The following is a 16,622-nucleotide window of genomic DNA, read 5'->3' on the forward strand; positions in this document are numbered from 1 at the left end:
CTCCGCATCTCTGACCTGTACCCCAGTTCTGTATAAATAAATAAATCTTTTTTTAAAAAAAAAGCCATATTGATCCATTTGCTACAGTAGCAGGAAACAACTGAATTTTCATTTCTGAACATATCTCAAGTCCCTGTGCCAATTAATTCATTACAGATCTGAGCAAGTACACTTGAAGGATGAGAAAAAATTACTATTTGCAGATCTATGGGTGTACGTAGTAAATCTAAAGGGAAAACTATCAGTAAGTTAAAGAAGTACTAGCATTAATCGGAATCAGTAAAGTAGATTAATATCAGACTTAATACAGTGTTAAAACCAGTAATTTTAATAAATACCAGAAATAACCAGTAGGAAAATGTAAGAAAAAATATGTTCCTTACAGTAGTAGTGCAACATATAGTACAAGTCACAAAATATGTGGGAATAAAATGAACAAGTTTTATCCAGAAGGTATATGGTGAAAATTATAAAATGTACTGAAGGACATGACAGAAGGCCTGAACAATGGAGAGAAACATGAGTCTACACAGGAAGAATCAATATTATAAGGTGCTAATCTCCACAAATTAGTCTATATTTAGCTGTTTATCAAAACATGAGAGATTTGCCTAAAGAATTTTGAAGATGAACAATTCACTTTACTTATCCATAGGGCAAGACTATTTTGAATTAAGGACTTCCAATTCTGAAATCATAAATACTTGCAGAGGGTATTCAAGCATTTCCAATTATTCTGTATTTTAGTGGGAGTGAGTTAGTCAACTATTTCCTGAAGAGAGAAAATGGCGGGAGAGTCTGAAAAATACTTACGAGCCATCAGTGAGAAGAGGGAGCCAAACCAGAGAATAGAGAAGGGAGAGCCACTGACTTCACTATTTTCAGTACAACTTGCTCAAAGTGTTAGTAGTTTTTTCTCTCTCTTCCCTTCATTGCTCTTAGTTTGATAGCTGTTTTCCATTTCCTCATGTACAAAATGACAAAGAAACACAATCCCTAACTTCAAAGAGCAAATGTATTAATTAAAATAGCATTAATAAGTTAAAACATATTTAGTGTCCTCATAAATTTTCATTTTTTTTTCTTTCTATGTCTCCTGTCTGTTTCACTGGGCTTGGGGGGTGGGGAAGCATTTTCTTCTTAGTGAAATACAACAGTAAATAAGCAGATATCCAGAAGATGACAGTTAAATAACCCTGAATCGTTTTAATGTTGTATTTTTTTTCAAGCCCGGAATCAACTTGGCATTTAAATTTCATCGCTACAAAAACATTTTAGCAATTTATTATCAATTAGCCCAAGAGCTTGCTTTAAGTTTCACTTACTCCATTTCTTTTCCCAAACATTTTTTTTAGCAAGAGCTAAAATGTTCCTTTGATATTATCCATTATGTTCAGACTTTAAGATGAAGGCCTAGAATCAGATTTATTTTAAAAAATCAGAAAGGCTACAGTAGTGATTTAAAGGAGGCCCTGGCTTCTATCTTTCTTTGTTCTGTGTAAAACCATTTGATTTTAACATATTACAGATCTCTCATGACCAAATCTACAATATTGAAAAAAGCAGTATTATTTCTAACATAACTAATGTTTATGAAAATAAAAACACTCAACATTTATTTACAGTTACCCACAAAAAAAACCAGAACTTTCCAAAGCAGAAGAAAAATAGTCTAAGTAATGTCAACGTGATGTGATCACGTTGTTTCTTGACTGCCTAATTCCAGAATGATAATTCTAAGTTGCAGGGCAAGAAACAGGCCTTCTCATAGTATTGTGGACAAAGTAGAGAAATGATACTAAGCTCTGATTATGAAGATTCTTCTTTGAACATATGAAAATTAACTTCGTGTTACAGACCATCCACAGTCTAACATGGTTCTGTTGGGGGTATACAATGTTCTGAACAAATTCCACAAATGGGTTTTATAGACCCCACCCCTACCCCAGACCAAAGAGACTACAAATCCCATAGTGCTGTCACCACTGAATGGAGGACTCCTAGGAACTCAGGATGGAGTTAAACAGCCAGATTTGGTACATAACCAGACATTTCGGTCTTGGGGTCCTTGTTTTTTCACTGACTTTCAGCTGCTGGGGTTCCAGATCAGTGGAATCGGTAGGACACATTCACCAATTTATCGCTTTCTCATTCTTCCTGAGTTACTGATTTCTTTATATTTTCTTTCTGAAAATAAACCTTTTTGTGTGTACCTGTAGTTGTGTCTCATTATAAGTCCCTTTTAAGTGCACAGGTGAGGACCCATAGTCAGGCCAACCCATTTCACTTTGGGGTTACCCTACAGCAGTTCAATTTATAATTCTCTGTCTTCAGATTGGTGCAAATTAGACCACAGGTCATTATTTGAGTCACACTCTACTTTTCTCAATGCATCCTACACTAATCAAGTTTTCTGGGCTTGGCACGCATGCCTGTATTATTTCACTGAAATGTTACATACTCTTCAAATTCTGGATTGAATCACAAAACTTCCAAGAAGATATTCAAAATCAATCCCAATCAGAAGTGGTTTACATCATTTTGTGCTATTGATATGCTCTGTAACATATCATCCCTAGTAGATTTTAGGCTTTTTGATGATGGGTCTATGATATTAAAAGATATTAGAGCAATTATATATAACTTTTCTTTTGAAAAGTACAGTTAGTCACATGATTTGAAATTCACAACACTTTAAAAAAAAAACCAAGTGCTTTATGCTAGCCTGATAATCTGTTTAAAATTTTAGCAACATTTAAAGGAAAAGGAATTTTAATCGACCGTAGAATATAAAAAAAGTCTCATTGGAAATAGAATGGAACTCAGTGGGAATTATTTTAAAAACAAAAAGCAAATTACACCAAGAATAAAGAAAGAACAGGTAACCATAAAAGACCAAGATGATAAAGCAGGTTAAAACTGAATTTAAACAAAATAAAATAAATGAACTCAGAGAACTCTTATTCAAAATAAAGCAGCTATCAAAAGATTTCACTGATACACACAAATATTACATTAAAAAAAGCCAGAAAAGGTATCTTTATGTGACATCTTTATAATTTTCTTCCAGTTTAGGTTTCTACCCATTACGAAAAACAAATATACATCCAGAAAATACTAAACATGATGGGAAGAATTTAAAAGGAGTCATTCAATATACAAATTCTGTGAGAAAATTTTATCCAAGTTGAGGCTACAACTCAGAGTAGGGCTGCTAATTCATATTTAAATATATGAAAGATAATTCAAATATATTGGTTCATATAAATTATGAAACAAAAAAGATTGAACTGTGAGATTAAATTCTAGTTTTAAATTGCATATGCTATATTATTTGGAAGAAATATTACCCTTCTCTGAGAGTAGAAATAAACTTCAGTTTCCCCTTTTGGTTAGGAATAAGAAATGGATTTTCAAACATGTTTTTAGTTACATGTTATACCACCTTTCTCACTGTTCACTACATTTACTATTTGGATTTTAAAATACAGGTAAATCTGTGTGAAACAATCATTACTGTTTTTATTTTGGGGAGAAAAAAAAACTTTCCAAATGAAATCAGTATAATACAGAGTCTTAAATAATCTGCAAATTTAAAGAAAGGCATTTGAACACATTGCTGTAGAACTCTATCAAATGGTCCTTCCCAGTCAGATAACTTCACACTGACTGGTGACGCGAAGCCTAATTCAGTCTGGCTGATCTCAGGTTGGGGTCACCCCCCCCCTTTGACACAGATGGCTCTAATCTCAGAGTAACATCACTGCTGGACTGGACGGGGTGGGGCAGCAGGCTGGTCCCCTGTGCTCCTCACCTTTGGTCACTCTGTTGCTTTGGAAAGGAAGGTTTGGGTGAAAGGTGGCGAGTAGAAATGACTATTTTGAGTACAGTTCCTTAGAGGTTCCTTTGCGTTTTTCTGTGATTATTTTCTCTGACTTAACACCTTTCTATTCTTTATTATACTTCTCCATTACATGCTGCCTCATTAACAACTTTCTTAACAGAGTATTTCCCCACTTCATCTCATACTTCTTTACTAGCTCTTGTTCTACTCTTATTTTCTTAGTAACCATGAACCTTGAAGTAAACAAACAATGAATTCCTCACCTGCCAGGACAAAACCAAAACCAAAGCCATTTGTTGGACTAAAAGCTCCAAAAATCCATATTCTTATATCAGTGCTGAACTGTCAAGCTGAAGAGAAGAATATGGATTTCCCCAATTTTGAAAGTAGAATGTTTTTATTTGGTATGATATGATTTGTTATTTGGGGGGTCTGGGAACACTATTACTGGGAATTTCTTATAAAAAGATTTCAGAGCACTCCCAGACCAAAATTTAACCCACCAAATCAAATAGGAACATTCTACTTACAGACGGACATTAGGGGACATCTATCCTAGATCCACTTTCCTACTATTTCAACTTTAAATATATTTCTAAGATAATGAGAATCTATTGCTTCTCTCTTTCACAGTATACACAGCACACAAATTCAGATCCTCTACAGTTCAAAAGATTATTTGCCTCTCAAATGTTTTTAATAGAAGACACACACACATACATACAGAGACACCCCCCCCCCCACACACACACAAGGAGATTTGGGAACCATATTCATAAAAGTAGTGACTGCAAAGAAACTAAATGCAAAGGCAGAAAGGCATAGTGCTCCATTCAACAGGTAGGGTTTGTGCATCGAAACCCTTCTGTGTGCAAAGTAGCCACCCAGAACTGGGGTGGAAAGATAAGCCAAAGCAGGTCAGTATCCCCTGTGGTACTCTCTCAATATTCTGGCACTTTTTCTGCCAAAGCAAACTTGGGAAGTTTGACTAATTACACTGAATTTGCTAGGGCTGTTCTCTCCCACTGGAACACAGCTACTATACAAAAAGAGTCTCACACCATGATGTCTGTTACACAGTAGAAACTGAGTGTACATACGGAGTACCAATATGACGCTATGTTACGATATTTTAAGAAGCGAATATCAGTTTAAAAACAAAAGGCTTTCATTTCAGAATAAAAAGTTAGATCTATCTACTTTCAGCAGTCCTATCTATTTACTTAAGGGATGAAAGATAGATTCTGTTTTTGCAGTTTTTTATTCCACAAAGTCTGTGATACCAATAGTTTTCAAAGCCCAGAGGGGCAATGGGCCAATACTCCTTTCTTTTCCCATATGTTAGAAGAATGAGATATCATTATGCTTAAAAGAATTTTACACTGGTTACCTAGGGTTTTATTAAATTTCCAACAAATACCTGCAACTGTCTCTTCGGAAATCTTCCTAGTAGGTGACAGAACAAGACTCAGTGGAATAAAAAGCATCTGGCAACTTCATATACCTATTTAGAGTGGATGGGAACATCATTAAATATGACATTTATCTTAAAATTGCACTTCTATTTATAGTCTGGTAGCTGGAAACCTCAAAGAATTTAATTTTAATGGAATTATCAAACTTATGTTGCTTAGTGTGTACTTCTCAGCTCACAATTACACTCTCAATGATAAGGTATTTACAGTTATTGGACTTTTACTGATTACTAGCATATACATTGCCTTTTAGCTATTTATACCTTGAAATTATGTAAAATTGAATAAAATAAAATCTAAATTAAATTAAAAGTAATTCCAGGAGAAATTTTTATTTTGAAGAGTATGTTTTTCATCCCTAATGACATGAACAAAACTAATTATAAAAAGATACTGTTAGCAACAGTGCAGTCACATAGAAAGTTCTAGATAGGGAGTGTATCTACTTACCATGAGAATTTTGAGTGAAATGGGGATGGGTAGTCCATAAACCACAAGTTGTAAAAATTAACTGAGTATGTTAGTGCTGTTGATAATTATGTATACTTATAAATGACAAATTTGTTTCTAAATTTTATATTAGAAAAAAAAATATCAAAATTAGGGAAAAAGTTTAGCTAAGTAAAAGGTAGGTGTTGTCAGGTCAAATGGTGTAAAGGATGAAAATTCATTTTTATTTACTTTATGGTTTTGGACATTTATATTCCTATCTTGCCTTCACTCCCAAGAAACATTTGGACTGTAAACAATACTTTAAAAAACACCAATATATCTTCACTCTATCTTGAACCTCTCCATTTTTTCCAGATCCATCCACTATTATCATTTGTGGAAAGCAAAATAGTTCCTGAAGATGTCTACACACTATGCTCTAGATTTAGAACTAAGGCAAAAGACACTTTGCAGATAGGTAAGAACCTTAAAACAGGAAGATTACTTTCAATTAGTTGAGTGTGTCCAATCTAAACAAATGTACAAGTCCTTATAGTAGAGGGCTTTTTCTGGCTATAGGGCAGAAGAGAGGCTTTAAAATGGGTGCTCAGAGAGTTTAGAAGCACAAGAAAGAGTCAATGTGTATTGTTAGCTTGAAGATGAAGGGGAACATGTACTAAAGAAAATGGAATCTTTGGAGCCCAGCAATTACAAAACAATCTCTATTGGCTAGTCCACCATTAAACCTGGGATTTAAGATAAGGAATATCTGCATTCCATTGTCAAAAGGGCAAAGAAAGCTATGGTCAAGGAAGGATACATGTGATATTTATGCTGAAAATGTAAATACATGGAACTGTTTTTTGAGAAATATTCATCATTCTCTTCTTGAAATCTTCTATACTCAATGTATATACTCTTAAAATTTTTGTATTTTTACGACTTTCTTTCTTGGTCTACTTTATGAGATTTTCTTCTTCTTCCTCTACCTAATTCCAAAGTACTAATCTTCCACAAGATATTATCTTAGCCTATTGTTCTTTTATCTATAGTGTTCTTCTTGGGCAAGCTTAGCCATGCTCATACTTTTAAGCATCATCCACATTGTAAGAGTCAGATTTATGTTCCTGAGTCTCACACCAGCTTCAGAAATGTTTGTTTAAATATATTGTAGACATTTCTACTTGAAATGTCTAGATGCCTATAGATCAATATGTCAGATTTAAAAAGTCCTAAATTGAAGAATGCATCCTGCTCCTTTCCCCCTAGTCTATTTCTCCCTATATACTCCAGTATTTGTTAATAGAGCTCTGATCATCCTCCGAGGGATGCAAGTCAGAAATATGAAACTCATCTTAGGAACCAGTTACTGAATCAGTGACTGATTGATGACTAATTTTGCTTTCTAAAAATTTCCTGAGTCTATCACTCCCTCTGTATTTATATTACAACAGACTTAGTTCAGCATTGGATCTTTGCTGAATTATTATACTACACTGCACTTTTATCCTGAAGTTATTATTTTTTTAAAGATTTATTTATTTATGCATACAGAACTGAGGTACAGCCCAGAGGTGCAGGGGTGGTGTGAGAATTCACCAGACACAGAATGGGAGCAGAACAGGAATATTGATGAAGTACACTACGGAGGGGAGCAGCAGGTGGTCAGAAGAGGTCTCCCACACCATATGGATCACCTCTGGGCAGGGATCAAACTCATGCTGAAGTGGCTTTAGCTTCTTAGTGCTGTGCTTTAACCTGCTGCACCACCATGGAGGGCAGGGCCCCACCCTAAAGTTCTTTTGCCACATGCTGATTTAGGATTACTTCTTATTGCAGCTCTGTTATAATATAAGCTCCAAGAAAAGGGCCTCTTGACATGTTCATGTTTTCTTTATCATAGTCACTGACATATGTCAGGTAATAAAAAAGGATAGTTAATAAATGTATGGTAGCCTAAATAACCTAGAAGTTACTCATCAGCCAATAATATATCAAATCTCAACTGAAACCTTTCAGAGCTTCGTGTCACCTGTATTAATGCTGATATTTATATGAATAATATTGCTTAATGTATGACTTATATATTGATGTTATGGTTTCTATTTAGTATTAATATTATCTCCCACCACATTCAGTTCAACATTTGATCTTAACATTATAGCTAGGTGCCTATCATTCCTCTTCATGCCACGCCCTCCAAGCCTTTCCTCACTATAGTTTTGATCTTAAGCACCTTTCTAAGTGAACTTTACCTGGTTAGCACTCACTCTTCCATCAGATCTTAGATTACTGGCATTCAGGCTGGACTAAGTGGACTTCCTCTGAATACCTGATACACTTTCTATGTAATTTTGGTTTTACTACTGACATACCATCATGAAGCAATCTGCACACCTACTGGGTATCTATCTTCTCATAGATTATAAGCAACTCAGCTTATACATGATTTCTATTCATCTTTATTTTCCATGTACCTAGCACATACACATTTGATATTTTTCAATATAGCCTGAATTATTTATTTCTTTAACATGACATATTGTAATACTTACAGTCATGTTAATGTCCACTTTAGGTTCTTTTTAATTAACAGACTGTATCTTTCAAAGCAGTTTTATGTTTTAGATATTTATAGGTTTTAAGAAAGAAAAAAAAAACCAGTAAATTAAGTTCTAACTGTTAGGTAAATATATATTTAGGAAAACCCCCTCGCATTCAAAAGGTTGACCTCTATCATATAAGCACAACACAACTAATTATGTAAGGATATTAGCAATTAAAAATAATTTGTAAGTAATCTCTATGATCACAAATCAAGTTTTGATTTCTACATTGAAATGCAATATAACATTTTGAAACACCAAAAGAGAACTCCTATGTAATGCTCATTTTAAGTGCATTGAGTTATAGCCAAGATATAAGAAATATCAACAAGCAACTATTTCAGTATATAATATTATAGAAAGTTCAAATTTCAGAATCAGTTAAAATTTGCAAAATGAATATTAGTCAGGTCTGGAATGGAACATATCTTTATATACTTCTGTGATGTAGATTTATGTCCTGACTTCTGTAAACAAGAACCATAGTATTCAAACATAAATGAGATTTAATCCATTTGCTTGCAATTAATTTGCTGTAAAAGAAACACCATGTTATATGGCTTTGTTTGTATAAGTAGAAGATATGCTATTACTTCCCAGATACCAGGGATTTAATGTTTAATTATCAACACCCATTTGAAAAAAAGACATTGCTTTGACTCACAAATTTCTTAATTGCTAACAGTGGCTTTTCTGAGTAGGAGTGTTGTATCTAATTTATTTTTGCAGATGTGATTTAGAAACTGCATTTTAAAGTAGCAAAGCTTTGCATATCTTCACTGTCAGCAGAAAATTCCTCCATTCCTGCTGTTGGAGAATATTGCTGCTTGAAGTTTCAACAGGGAAATAAAAACTGCAGTGAGAAAATGGATAACGCTGCTTCCAAACTGAAAAAGAAGCGAGGACATCAGCAGTAAAAGAGCCACATTATTCACATAAAAGACAAAGTGTCATCTTCATCTTGGTAACCTGCTGGGTGTGAAAATTAACTGGGTTGGTTCCAACTTGAGGCACCTAAAGAAAAGCAAATATCTTGCAGATCAGAGCTCCTTTACAAAGGATCAGCAACTGCCCAGCCACAGGACACTGCTTAGCTCCTCCCTGCGAGGAAAGACAGTCAAGGTACTTCAAGAACAGCGGTCGGCGTTCACTTTGAAACCGCTTCATACATGGCTGAAAATCAGAACTGATGTTTTATTTTCAGAAAGATTGACTATTTTAAAATGCCCCTTTCTCTCTGTAATATGCCATCGGCTACACATGACCATAGCAAAGTAAGTAAGAGGAGAGTATGTAGTTTGATGACAACTCAATATGAAGTCAACAAGTAAGGTGCAAATGCCTACCCGTTTGGCTGAGCTGAGAGGCGCTCCGACTTTTCCTGGAGAGACCAACAATAGCTACCATTTTGGCCCCAAGGCTAGAGTGCCGCTTTTTGCCGCTGGTACCCAACATGCCCACCGCCGTGTCAGACTGGCTGCCGTCGTTCTTCTCCAGCGAGCACATGTCCCCGCTGATGCTGGTGCTTTTGGTCATGTTCTTCCCTGAGATGCCCATTTGTCTGCTTTGCATTTTGGATGTAAAGACACTGTAGGCCGGTGGAGCATGAAGAGTGAGAACAAGAGTAAAAAGGAAAAGACACAAAAGGTATTTTAGATCAAATGTATGGAGAAAAATTCAAGTAGACCATCTATGGGCCATATATTTAGACGTTAAAATTTTTTGAGTCTCATGATCTTGAATGGACATTACAATTCAGGGCTGACTTCAATGTGACTATGCAAAACCAGTCCTCTAATTTTATTTCTGCTGTAAAGAGGAGGCACTAGGTTGCATGACCACAGCAAATAAACATTCATGAAAAATCAGTGAACTCACTTATGTCCTGCCAGTACAAATATGCATTTAGGTTGTCATGCACCATAAGGAAGATGCTTCCAAAAGCATTCCTTTCTAATTTGCATTACTTCTACCTTTATAAAGAAATAAGTAGGGAAATTTTGCCCCTCCAAATGATAGAAATTACAGTATGGGTCACTAAGTGAAGCATTTTAAAGTAAGTTTTCTTATGAATAAACCTGATTAAGATTTTTCTAATAGTGACTAAATTTGCCAACAAGGAGGGATGTTTAACTAGATTTGAATTAAAAACAATCTATTTCACTTTATATAACTTTAGATTTATTGAGAACAAACTATATTCCAAGATAAAGAAAAGAAATACACCCTTCTTGCATCCATTTGAAAAAAAAGAAAAATCATCTTCAGTTTTCTAGACTATATGATCAGAAACACACTATCTACCAGACTAACATTACAAGTGAGAGTAATTAAACAAAGACCTCTGGATTTTTTTTATGACTATTAGGGTGGAGGAGGTAGAACAGGGCATGAAAAATTTGGAAGCAGGCTCTCCAATTTTATCCCACAAATGTGGAAGATTGTGAAGGCAACAGCCTGCTTTGTAGGAATGTAAGACTTATTTACAAATTAGCAATTTCTGCCTTAGTATCAGAAAGTCCTAATATTGCATTATTTTGGTTCTGGAGAATGAGACGTAACTTAGATATAATTTGGCAACACTTACCAAAACCCTAACAAAAAACCAAGTCTAGCTTTTATACTTGTACTTTTTACTATGCAGGGCAAAACTTACCAGTTCGTATAGATTTAGGTTTATCAAGGACATTATTTATTGCAGTATGGAGGGGCCCAGTGGATTATGGTGGAGGATTATTGGTGTTTTGATGGTAGGCATGGTGTGATAATATGCATTTGTACAGGTATGAACTTATACACCTAAAACAGACAGTGTTGTAAACCAGTGTTATTGTCATCAAAACAGAGAGGAGAGCACATGGTTGCCAGATGAAAATTTGTAAAAGTAATGTTAATTAAATGAAGTGACAGTGAGGCTACTAACATGAGGATAAAGCCTAAATGTACAACTATATGGGATAATATTATGTCTGCATCATTTATCCCTAACTATTCACATGATTTACCCTTATTTAACCCCTCACTGAGGTATATCAGAGTTGCCCAAGACTGTGAGAACTCATACAGCCTAGGTAGCTGCACCAGGTGACCTGGGATCCAGTTCATTATTTTATTAGCGTAACATTAAAGGGCATTTTGGAGACAGCAGGGTAATCTTCTTTGAACAGTGAAATATTTTTAAAGGCCGGATGAACGGGAATTGAAGGGAACTGGGAATATTCCCTTACTAACTGACTATCCACCACTTTATTTACTCTTAAGTCTACTGGTATATTAATCCTCTACTATCTCATTTTATTGATTTTTTTGGGTATTCTCTACCCAAACAGCAGTATATCCCTACCATCATCGTGAGTTTGAAGAAACTTACTTAAGGACACATCTCACACTACTTTATAAAGCACAGGATGTGTTTTCTTTATTACATAGTGCTTATAGTTCCTAAGTATGTGCTTATAGTTCCTAAATATTTATACTCCCCACATCATATGATAATTTTCAATGTCTTTTATTATGTTAGTTGTATTCTAACTTCCTTAAAATGTTAATAATTCTTGTCCTTGCACATAACTTTAGCCTGAGCTTTAGTTTTCTCAGCTATTTATTACACACCCTTCTATCTGAATACAGCTCTATGGGGCATGAACTTTCCTTCTTTTGTTCACTGCTAAGCCCCAGTTTTAACAATAATGCCTGCCACATGGTTAGTGTTCAATAAATATTTGTTGAAAAAATAAATTACTATAATCAACATAACTCACAAGGTTATGGTAAGGATTAAATGAAATACCATATACACAGCACTTTGTCTCTATATTAGAAAAAATATAGCAAATTATCTAAAACATAGTTAAGATGTTAGCTCTGATAATTAAATGCTATTGAAAAGGGGACAGTGAGATTTTGCTAAGAATAGGAACTTAAACTTGGTATTTGAGAAGCAGTTGTTTTATATAAACAACGGAATTTCTTTAGTCTCAAGGAAATGGAACATCAAACTTCATGTTGGTACATAATTCCCATACTTTGGTCATTTCAAATTTAAAAATAAGTTTAATTACTTATGTGTTTCACTAAAAATAGCTATAAGGTTATCTTACTACACAGATAATTATTAATGCTTCTACAAACAAATTAAAACACATATCTACAATAAGAAAGAATGTCAATTTAAGGGCTGTGTTAATTGCTTTTAGATAACTGTTATTAAGACTGAATAAAATGCTGAGGGAAATTAGAGACATAATGACAATGACGAGATCATCAAAAGTAGTCATCTCTATAATCTGGGCTTACATGAAATAGTAAAGTATTATTTTCTCAAGTCTGAGTTGAAAACTAAGAGCAAAAATTAATTGGAGGAATATTATTACTACTGCTACAGCTCATCACTTCCTGAAACTCATACAAATGAATGTTGAGGTGCCAAAGGCAAGAAAATAATAATGATAGCACATATCTATTCATCAAAATGAAATAATACAGATGAACAGAATTTAAGCAAATCTTACACTTTGTGTCTCCAAACATAGCTCTGTTGTATTTATAGACTATGTCTACTTTCATGGATATTTAAGTTTTTTTCTTAGGGAAATAATTGCATATTCTCTTAAATTCATGATAAATGAGTGAATTATGAATTACATGTACAAATGCAAATAGCAGATATTTTCCTCCACTTTGATATTTCTTAACAGCATACAAATATAAGCATATGATAAACACAGGTTGGTATTGTTTTATATTGTTCAGCATATTTATTTTACAAAAGGAGTTTGATTTAAATGTTGAAAACAATAATGTTGCTAGTGGACAACTTTAAACTAAAATTTTAAACTAATAATGTGAATTTAAAATGTAACATTTACAAAATTCTACATGATTTAATTATAAAAATTTTTAGGTTCCAAAAATTTATAAATATTCAGAATTTTTGGAATGATTCTTATATAGTGAAATAACTCATTTGCCCAAGATTTATTAGTAGTAACTGAAAGTCAAATTTACATAAATAAGTTAAATAAACTGAAAGACAAGTTTATATAAATAAAGGCAATTATGCCATATACATGTGCATTTACAAATTCATACATGTTTATATAGAGCTAGATATAGATATATGTGCAAGTAGTCACATATAAAAGGGGAAAATGTGGATTTAAAAGATAGGATTACAAATTAAATGGTCAAACTAAAAAAAAGACCAGACTCTGTACCAATTTGATAGTCTCATTTAACAAAGTACCTATCATCTCTTCTGTGTTCTTTATAACAAATTCATATCTATCCTAATCAATATGAATCCATGCTTTTCTCTGGGTAAAGAGAGAGATGGCGAAATTGACCTTATTGAGTATCATACTTTGTTGAATTATACCTTAGGAAGAATTGTGACCCTCACTGTCCACTATCATAGACACTAGCAACATGCAGCTAACAGGTACCACTTCAACACATTATAATGGTAATATACTCACTGATTAAAACACTTGCCTTCCTTCAAAAAGAATGAAATATATCAATTTTTTGTATAGATTAAAATTTGAAATGAGATATTTTAATATAGAGTTAAGTAAAAGTTATAATTAATTATACCTGTTCCTTCTTTAAATGTGTCTAATAAACATTTACTTATGTGGTTCTAGATATTTTTTATAGGACATTGCTACTTCAGATAACTGGTTTAAAATAGGATAGATAGATTGCAGCTAAATATTTGATATAAAAGGGGCTTCTTTCATAAATTATCACTAGTTTCATAAAATATCACCTGATAGTAATTTTGAAATTAGTGTTGTTCTGTGAATAAAATGGGTTAATGCAAAAACCCGTAATGGTAATCAAATGACATTATTGACAAAACAGTCAAGCTTAAAAACAAGTACAACTGACACTCAAGATGGAACATAAAATAGGCACATTGAAAATGAAAATATAAAGCAGTAAAAAAATCTTTAGCAAATAAATATTATAAAGATATGGCAAACATAAGCTCTACAAAAAAAACAGACAATTTTTCTGTATCAGTGCTTATTTGGACAAATGTATTTCTACTCTGCTAAGGGTAATGATTCCTAATCTTGAATGAAGAATACTTATTTTATATCTAATAGGAAACATTATTATTTGCTGAGAAGTCCACTGAATTTAATTAGGAGACTCACTTAAGATGTAGTTGCACTGTTCTTGCTGTAACCTAGTACACAAAGTAGTTTGGTTAACTGCCTTATTATGTAAAACACAAGTAATATTAGCCCAACCTTATTCTGATAGTTGCTACAAGGTTTTCTTACCCCTTTCCTTTCAAGTTCATTTAATCAGGTATAATTAATTATACCTAAACAAGTTTAGGTATACTTGGGTTAGTTATATAACCTGTTTAGGTATAATTCACTATAACTTCTACTTAACTCTATGTTAAAGTATTGCTACTCTTCTATAATATGAGAAGTTTGAGTCCCCCATTTTTCTCAATTATCATTGTCTTCTCTTTACATACACTTAGGAACTTAGATTTCATAACCCATCATTTCACTCTATAAAAACCCTTAACGTTGTTAGTTCCCCTCTTCATATGACATCTGACTGGCTGAATCCTTTGGCGAATGCTACCATGTGCTTCTTCTATAACTACATTGCAATGTTTGAGCATTGCTGGACAATAAACTCAGTAGGACACATCATTTCCTCTGTCATTCACTGTTATCAGCCTGAACTCCACACACACAACCCCCACTCTCCATAACAACCACCCCCTCCTTCATGCTATTCAGACCTCCTGTCTTTTGCTTCCTCTCATCATGTAACTTCGTTATATTTCATAAAGAAAACAGAAGCTATAAGAAATCCTCTTAAAATAATATATATACCAATGTTTATGCCAACATAAATATATACATGCATACACACACTCATGCACACATATCAATCACCTCTGAATTTAATTTTGCTGAATAAGCTACTTTACTAAATTCCAGAACTGTCTACCCAGCACTTAAAACAAGTACTAAGATACTACACAGGATATCACAAATTAGAGCTTCCCAAACTGATCTTTTCATTTTCCTCTTTTGGTCTTTCCAGTTTCAATGGAATATATATATATATAATTATTCACCAAGTTACTTAATTTGCAAATCAAAGATACCCTTGCCTTTCCCCTTCCTTCATCCACACATATAACCTATCATTTGTCTTACCGATTCTACCACTGAAATCTCATACCTTTCCATTTCTACCCATCCTGAATTTTCTCACCCAAGTTCATGCTACTCTTGATCACTCTATTGCATTAGCAATCTAACTGCTCGTGTTCCAATTCCACATTTTCCACATTGCAGCTAGAGTGTTTTTCTACAACAAAAATTAGCTAATGTGACTCTCCTGCTGAAATTCTTCAATGTCTTCTTATTGTACTAGGGGGAAAAAATACATAAAATAAGAAGCTATCAGAAGAAATTTCCATCTCTTCCAATTATCAGTCTATCAACCTAATTGTTTCTGTATGGTATCCTCTTTTTTCCTACCATAACAACAAGGAAAAGGGCTGTCTTTACAAATACCAATTCTTCCACAAGAGCTAAGGGTCCCATCCTTATTCTCCAAGAGCCTGGAGGACTTTGCACAATCTGCCCTGCCTTTCCACCTCATCTCAAGTCACTCTTCTTTATAAACTAGTTTTTGGCCACAGAAGCCGCTTTTAAATTCCCCACAGATGCCAAGCACTTTTCAACCACAGGACCTTCACATCTTTTGCACTCCTTTGGAGACACCTCAGAATTACTTTCTGAAGTGGGAAACATCACAAGCACAGGTAAAGAGTGAGTTCCAACAAGGTTATGAAGTTTGCTCAAGGTCTTACATCTACTAAGTTGTGAAACCTGGTATTGAAGTCAAAAGTCTGATTCTAGAATTTGGACTCTGAGTCACTATACTCAATTTACCAATACTGTAAGAAATGAAAACAAAATTCACTTTACTTGAAGCAGGGGTCACCAAACTTTAGCCCGCATCAAAATAATCAGGAAGTCTTGTTAAAATGCAGATCACTCACTCCACCCATTTGCAAAGTTTTTGATTTAGTCAGTCTGGGGCAGTATCTGAAAATTTAAATTTCTAACAAGTTCCCACAACCATATTCTGAGAATCTCTGACTGAGACTTACACAGTACAGTATCCCATGTGAAAAGGCAAGAAGTCGCATTTGCTGCTAGGTAATTTATTCAGTTACTCCTTTTACTGTCCCTATTCTCAGATCGACATCTG

At 34.0% G+C, this 16,622-nt stretch overlaps 1 protein-coding gene across 7 annotated transcripts in view; it reads right to left on the bottom strand.

The window, feature by feature from the left end:
• Window positions 1-16,622, bottom strand: part of RIMS2 (regulating synaptic membrane exocytosis 2) — a 418,309-nt gene that overhangs the window by 52,439 nt on the left and 349,248 nt on the right. For 3 of the 7 annotated variants that reach the window (XM_012722998.1, XM_012722997.1, XM_012722996.1), the window contains one exon: window positions 9,704-9,945. The exons of the other annotated variants lie outside the window; for them this stretch is intronic. In XM_012722998.1, the coding sequence (XP_012578452.1) occupies window positions 9,704-9,945 (242 nt within the window). The remainder of the gene's footprint in view (window positions 1-9,703; window positions 9,946-16,622) is intronic. 7 annotated transcript variants of the gene reach the window in all.

Source organism: Condylura cristata, unplaced genomic scaffold (genome assembly GCF_000260355.1).
Source record: "Condylura cristata isolate star-nosed mole 26May11 unplaced genomic scaffold, ConCri1.0 scaffold00009, whole genome shotgun sequence".
Taxonomy (NCBI): Eukaryota; Metazoa; Chordata; class Mammalia; order Eulipotyphla; family Talpidae; genus Condylura; species Condylura cristata.